At 35.1% G+C, this 5,479-nt stretch overlaps 2 protein-coding genes across 5 annotated transcripts in view; one reads left to right on the forward strand and one right to left on the reverse strand.

Moving 5' to 3' along the window:
* The window catches only part of LOC109539550 (inactive histone-lysine N-methyltransferase 2E), a 19,575-nt gene extending 16,014 nt beyond the window's left edge, over positions 1–3,561 (forward strand). For all 3 annotated transcript variants that reach the window (XM_019907350.2, XM_019907351.2, XM_048666931.1), the window contains 4 exons: positions 418–628; positions 688–798; positions 850–1,341; positions 1,977–3,561. In XM_019907350.2, coding sequence (XP_019762909.2) covers positions 418–628; positions 688–798; positions 850–1,341; positions 1,977–2,053 — 891 coding nt within the window. In that variant the 3' untranslated portion in view covers positions 2,054–3,561. The remainder of the gene's footprint in view (positions 1–417; positions 629–687; positions 799–849; positions 1,342–1,976) is intronic.
* A 261-nt stretch (positions 3,562–3,822) lies between these two features.
* Positions 3,823–5,479, reverse strand: part of LOC109539656 (4-aminobutyrate aminotransferase, mitochondrial) — a 4,167-nt gene continuing 2,510 nt past the window's right edge. For both annotated transcript variants that reach the window (XM_019907544.2, XM_019907543.2), the window contains exons 5-10: positions 5,314–5,394; positions 5,093–5,255; positions 4,787–5,043; positions 4,490–4,734; positions 4,173–4,441; positions 3,823–4,103 (exon numbers count right to left, since the gene is read on the reverse strand). In XM_019907544.2, coding sequence (XP_019763103.2) covers positions 3,976–4,103; positions 4,173–4,441; positions 4,490–4,734; positions 4,787–5,043; positions 5,093–5,255; positions 5,314–5,394 — 1,143 coding nt within the window. In that variant the 3' untranslated portion in view covers positions 3,823–3,975. The remainder of the gene's footprint in view (positions 4,104–4,172; positions 4,442–4,489; positions 4,735–4,786; positions 5,044–5,092; positions 5,256–5,313; positions 5,395–5,479) is intronic.

Raw genomic sequence — 5,479 nt, forward strand, 5'->3', positions numbered from 1 at the left:
CACCTACAAACGCAACTGAACTAAGGACTAAGATATGTTTGTTTTGTAAGCCAAGAATTTTTATTTTTTTACTTTTTTTTATAGCTGATTAATTTATACAAGTGTTAGGAATAGGAATCAATTTTAGAATAAGCTAGGCTAAGACACATACATATGTGTCGGTCTTTCTGCCCTTATTTAGTACATACTAAAYAAGGRCAGAAAGACCGATTGAGTCGATAGCSTTTTTCTGTAGGAAATAAAGATTATATATATCAGGACTTATAGTCAGTGAAATAACAACATAATATTACTTTAAATAAATTACAACAGGTTTTAGAGTTGTCGTATTTTTCCTTATAAGTTCAAAATAAAATTTTATTTATTTTCAGTATATTATTATATATATTCTTTCACCTCAAAGTTTTCTTTGTTCAGTTGTCAATAACCGAATATCGACAACGCAAGAAGCTCAACACCGACAGGTCGGACGAGCAAGATATGGAAAACGATTTTCAAGGGAACGACGACAACAATTCATCCGAATCATTTAAAAACGAACTGTCGTCGAAGCCTAGATCAAGAAGTTCTAGTAGTAGTTCTTTTTCTAGTTTAGAAGATATGCCGGCGTCAGATATTGTCATGAAATGTACGTGCAATTATCAATCCCTTTAAAAGAGTTGAAATTTACCGGATCGTTATTTTCAGCTTCTGCTTTCAACAGTGAACCCACCGAACTTGAGCGGCAAAGAGAATTGTCGAATTTACGATTGAAGAAAGCATTTGGCTTGGCGCTAGATGATGAACCTCGTAAACCTGGTGAGTTTCCTCGTGAATCGGCAATATTCATAATACCATTTAATGGTTTAGTTATAGATATGACTGCGATTCTCAACTGTGAGATTGAATCGACAATTATTCCTCAAACGCCGTTACCAACTAATGTCATAGCATTAGCGTCGCTTAGCGAATTATCAATGTCACCCACATTACGGGCAACCATAACTCCAGACCGAGCTTATACGCCAGTATTGCCTCCTATGAGGGAACCAGTAAAAAGTCCTTCGCCCGTAAAAGAAATAGAAACTGGCCAAGAACCGGAAGTTTATGTCCAGAGGGAAGAAAATGTGGAAACAGTTCAGGAGGACCAGCCAAACGTTGTTATGCAAGAAGAGAGCGAGGATAAGACCGTCGAAACGAAAGACAGTAAAGAAGGGGAGGAGAAGACTAATTTGTTTTATGATCCAGACGATGATGAGCGGCCTGCTGTCGTGCTGGAAGAGCCTGTTGATGCGAAGTATGTGCCACCATTCAATAACCCAGTGTATCCAAACAGTAATTTTAATTTTGCTTCGACTATAGGTAAGTATAGGTGATACTATGATTTGACTATTAGAGGTTAAAAAAATGAATAGCAAAATGTAGCTCGCATTGCAGTGCTAAAATCCCCTATCAGCATAGAAGCGAAACTGAAAACAAGTAGTAAACCCAGTAATATCTAGTAGAATTTTTACACACCCTTTACAGCTTAGTAATATGTAGCTCTCTAGTTTCCTCTTCTGTTAAGTTCAAATAACTCGTCCATTTTTATGTAAACATTGAAAGAACGTTCGACGACCAGTTATAATTAAAAATAAACCAGTTATAATTATACCTTACTTAAAATTGCAGAAGAATACACAGTAGGGAAAGAAGCAATACTTTCATTCACATTCGTTTCAAGATCGGCTACTATCAATAGTTTGTCACAAATAATGATAGAGCTTTCAGTTATTTGTTACTGCTTCGACCCTAAAGAACTACTGAAAAATGGTCAAAGCTTCATAACTCACCCCTCGGTTAACTCATTAACACCACGACGAAGTGCAAAGTAAATCAATGAATTGTTTGAAAAATAATTACGTAAAAAAATTCAGATGTAAATTAATGATTGGTAAACAATAACCAGTTTTAAGAAACTACTTAAAAAATTGTGTAAGAGAGTCGTTTCATTCCAGATGACGATTCACGTTATAGAAGTCGAAATCCATCTCCTCCTCCCAACTTAGGAGCCGAACCGTTCAGCTCCTCTTAGTACATTTGAATTTCTTCATAAGAGTGCAATCATCAATATATTAGTATAAAATATTGATTAACAGTGTATTAGTTAGGTGGTGTACATAATTGTTTTTATTTTTGGAGATTTATATTGGTAAAAGTAAGTATGGATTGAGGATCAGAATTTGCCCGGTGAATTAATTTATTATTTTTGTTCTTGAAATTATTTATGATTTAGATTCTTCAGAATATGTGGGATCAATTGGTTTTGAAATTTTTTCACTAATTTGTAAGACGTATAGATATGTACAGTCATTGTAGATATATATATATTTTTATTTGTAAGAATGATAAATACGTTTTTTGTTAAGTATTTTCGTGCAACTCATGTCCTGGCTATCAAAAAGAAATCTCATCCAAACTGTACATAGAAATGTGTATCTGAAGATACAAGCAGCTGCACGACAATGGAAAAGTACAAAATTAAATTATTTAAGGGGTGATCTCGCATTTTATCAGTTAGTTTTTTTATATATAATTGTCATATTATAATAACTTAGATCAGAGTTTTGTTTTCTAAACAGTAAATTGGAGTTATTAAAAGCCATGCCAAATTTTCGAATGCCCTTATCAGCTTTAAGACACATTTTACAGTTTATCTGTCTAGTCAATCGTGGGGAAAATATTGAAAAAATCACTATATTTGTTTGTTGTTCATTTCGAGCAAAATAGGTACTATTAATATTGATCTAAGATTATTAATTTGCTTTGTGCATTTTTTGATTTCATTGTAAAAGGACTCGAGGAAAACATTTAAATAAATGGATGTTTTATTTCGATTTTTAATAATAAATGTTTATTCTAAGCTCAGATTTTTTCCCTATGTAGAACGTTTATTACATTTTAAAAATGAAATAAAACATTCAGAGCGGGCAAGGTTTCTCAAAAAACCTTTACTTCTTGCAAAAACCTTTTGACTACTTCTTAGTTCTTAGTAAAAAATATTGTTTTATAGCTTGTATATTTGTTTTAGATTTTGCGGCTAATCTGTAGAAATATTGACGTAACAAACATCACAAACGTTTTGTGAACGTTTTTGTATATATTCTGCTATTATGTACATAATACTATATTTATGACATTTTTTTGTAATATTACGTACTACATTCAGTGTTTTGTTACTTTTTCCATTAATTTATTTGAAAAATTTAAAATTGTTATTGCAATCTTGCGTATCAGATTGCAGTAAGGATTGTTGTTGTTTTCTAAAATAAACGTTCGGATGGATCTATTTTATTATGCCATTTGTACAAAATTTCTTTAAAAAAATTAGAAAATCGCAAAAAAATTGCATACCGTCAGTATTAATTAATTTATATTAAATTTGGCGGTAATAAAATGTTTCATCCTTGTAATAGATAAAATTGTCAATGGAAATTTCAACGACATAAAATAACTATTTTAATATGTAACAAGGCTGTACATAAAACATTAATATTGATGTTGGTACGAATTCCGTACAATTATTAAAGTCTTTGAAAACTATTACACTTGGTTGTCTGCTTTTTTGTTCGTGTTCTACCCTTATAATCACACAAAAATTAATCAGTGTTTTAGTTTTTTGCGGAGCCATGAGCCACCCAAATGCAGTTATTGCAAGTGAATGTGAATGCACATTAATCGTGAAAAGGCTACCGCATATGAAAAATCGTACAGGTAATCATTCGGATTAAACTAATTTTTAATATGTTATTTTTATTTCCGATACAACAATTATTGGTGAACGCATATAAATAATTGATTGTAATTGTTTAATATGTGTTTATTGATAGCGTAAATACATTTTTTCCTTACAACTAGGATGGAAGACATTTATTGACCCTTTAGTGCAATGTTATTGCCTGGAACACTATTAGAAAATGTTCGATATTGATCAGGTTTTTGATATATCGAAGGAATTTATGCTTTTTTTATATCTTTTAACACTTCGTTAAGTTTATCCAGAAAAATATCCGCATGGTTTTTACTGAACAGCAAAGTAGGCCGCAGACGAAGAGTTTGGGGATGAGCTCCACCACAAATAACGCCTAGAAACATTAACAAATTATGATTGAGAGCTAAAGTTACTATTTCTTTTTTATTGGATAGAGCTGTACCTTTTGATTTCAATCGCTTGATCATTTCGTCACGCTTTTCAGGAGTTTCCGCTGTGATGGCAATGAAAGTGCCGCGTCCTCGAGTGGAGTGAATGATGGGACTGAATTCCTTTTCCATGCACTGTAGCTGCTTCAAGAGATAGTCTCCAGTAAGACGAACATTCTGCAGCAGTTGGTCCCTCACAATTATATCAATGATTTTCTCCAAGAGAATTACTTTGCCTGGATCGCCCATCCATGTGTTGAAAGTTCTGAATGGCTGATTAACCCTGCAATCAACCATTAGACAGTGAACAGCCACCGACGCTGTACATTACTTCATGTCATCAGAAAAGAAGTATCCACCAAGTTGTAACTTTTTGCTGAAGGTGACAATATCCGGAGGTGATTCCATGTCGAAATATTCGTGACACCAAAACTTGCCAGTCGGCCCTCCGCCTGTCTGAACCTCATCCATGATCAGGGCGGCATTGTTTCGCTTGCAAATGGCTTGAAGCTTTCGGAAGAAGGTCGGGGATGCGTGGTTGTCGCCTCCTTCCGACTGAATCGGTTCAACAATCACCTTGAAAGCAGCGTGGATTACGTCTTAGATTTACTCCTGCGAAGCCGCTTACTCCAGCCACTGGTATGCCCTTTTTGCACCATTTCTCAAACAGTTCCTCCACAGAAGCTAAGCAGCGATAGTCTTCGGCTCTGTTGCACTCCTCGTGCTCCTCCAGAGGATAGAGGTACTGAGGAAAGTTGGCCATGGGCCAATCGAAAGCAGGAATGTCGATTTTTTGGATATATTTGGATCTGGTGGTCGAAAGAGTGCCAATAGTTCTCCCATGGAAGCCGTGTAGAAAGGACATGATGGCCAAATTTGGCGATCCTGAGCAATGGAAGCAGTAAAATAAATTCTATGGATTTCAAGCGCCTACCTGGAGGTTTATTCAACACACACGACTGTTTTTCTTCTTCAGTGAAATTATCATCTCCTCTGACCTTTCTCCGATACGCCATAAAGGCGTGTTTGAAAGCATTTTCATTCGAACAGGCTCCACACATCATGGTGTTGAGGTGCCGCAATCCATATGGGGCGATCTGCAACGCGCCTTCTCCAAATTAGGTAAGTGGAACGTAAAAAAATGTGGTTTTATACCGCGTCGGCGATGTGATTCATCCGTTGAGGCCAATCTTCTCCGGGATACACCCCCAAAGCTGGCCGATTTACCAGGCATTTCTGACCGAAGAAAAGAAGATTCCCATCATTATCAATTAGGTACCCATTTGCTTATTTTATTATTATATTATTTGCTATATATATA

This window comes from Dendroctonus ponderosae, unplaced genomic scaffold (genome assembly GCF_020466585.1).
Source record: "Dendroctonus ponderosae isolate FM_Combo_2020 unplaced genomic scaffold, Dpon_F_20191213v2 Dpon_F_20191213_5, whole genome shotgun sequence".
Classification (NCBI taxonomy): domain Eukaryota; kingdom Metazoa; phylum Arthropoda; class Insecta; order Coleoptera; family Curculionidae; genus Dendroctonus; species Dendroctonus ponderosae.